Below are 1,475 nucleotides of genomic sequence, written 5' to 3'. Positions count from 1 at the left end.
ACAGTCAAGGCTACACAGAGAAACCCTGTTTTGAAAAACAAAAAGAACAAAAAAAATGGGAAATGTTAACAATAATTGCTTCTTATATTTTTAAATGTTATACTATTTATGTACCTATTCATATTGCCTTTCAGATGTGTAAGGATTTTCCTACATTTAGGAAACTTCTGTGATTGCAAAGAATATACAAACATTAGAAACTTGTTTTAATTATGAGTGGATACAATGGTAGTATATAATTGATACTTTTTTGTCTACTTACATGACTCTGAACATTAAGTTTTGTTTCTATTCCAAGAAATATTAGTTCAGCTCTGCCTTCAACCCACTAGAACACAGTATACTAAATGGCAGAAGGAAACCAGTCCGTGGTGTCTGAGTTTATTTTTCAGGGACTTTGTACTTCAAAAGAACTACAGATTTTCCTCCTGCTGACATTTTCAATCCTCTACCTGGTGACTGTGGTAGGAAACATCTTCGTTGTAATAATAATCATCATTGATCATCGTCTCCACTTTCCCATGTACTTTCTGTTGGCTAATCTCTCATTTATTGACTTCTGCTTTTCCTCAGTAACCACCCCCAAATTGATCATAGACCTCCTTAAAGAGAATAAAACCATTTCCTTTGGGGGCTGCATGAGCCAGATTCTCTGTGTGCACTTCTTTGGAGGGGGTGAGATGGTGCTTCTTGTAACAATGGCCTATGACCGATATGTGGCCATCTGCAGGCCACTCCACTACAGCAGCATCATGGACAAACAGAAGTGCATCTGCCTTGTTTTGGTATCATGGGTCATTGGATTTGTACATGGCATGAGTCAACTGATTCTGATTTTGGAGCTACCTTTCTGTGGACCTAGAATAATAGACAGCTTTTTCTGTGATATTCCTTTGGTGATGAAATTAGCCTGCATGAATACAGATACTCTGGGAATTGTGATAAATGCTGACAGTGGTGTTTTAGCAACAACTTGCTTTATTCTCTTGTTGGTTTCTTATACTTACATTCTACTAACTGTTCAGCTTCACTCTAAAGGTGGCTCATCAAAGGCACTCTCTACATGTACATCTCATATCATAGTGGTTGTTCTATTCTTTGGGCCAGTCATTTTCATCTATCTGTGGCCAGTCAGCATCACTTGGGTAGACAAGTTTCTTGCTGTATTTTACTCAGTAATCACACCTCTCCTGAATCCAGCCATCTATACACTAAGAAATAAAGATATTAAGAATGCCATAAGGAAGGTCATGAACCACATGTAAATTCTGGTTTAGACAACTTATATAATCAGAAATTTCATTGTGTATATGACATTTTATCCACATTAATAGTGGAAATTGAATTGTACTATGACTCATTTCTGTAGTTTATGAGTTGAAACTAATATTTGGGTATGAAAATAAACATCAGAGAAATACATTCAAAATAATAATACTTATAGATTTACCAATTAGAACGAGCAATAACTATTA

At 35.8% G+C, this 1,475-nt stretch overlaps 1 protein-coding gene across 1 annotated transcript; it reads left to right on the top strand.

The window, feature by feature from the left end:
- Positions 1-347: 347 nt before the first annotated feature.
- LOC311594705 (olfactory receptor 4K3-like) lies at positions 348-1,265 on the top strand (the record flags this gene model as incomplete). The annotated part of the gene is made up of 1 exon (XM_084776604.1): positions 348-1,265. One exon carries the CDS (start codon positions 348-350, stop codon positions 1,263-1,265), a length of 918 nt encoding a protein of 305 aa, XP_084632730.1.
- Between the last annotated feature and the right edge of the window lie 210 nt (positions 1,266-1,475).

Source organism: Acomys minous (assembly GCF_964271855.1).
Source record: "Acomys minous genome assembly, chromosome: 3".
In the NCBI taxonomy this organism is placed as follows: domain Eukaryota; kingdom Metazoa; phylum Chordata; class Mammalia; order Rodentia; family Muridae; genus Acomys; species Acomys minous.
This window is presented reverse-complemented; position numbering and strand designations above follow the sequence as displayed.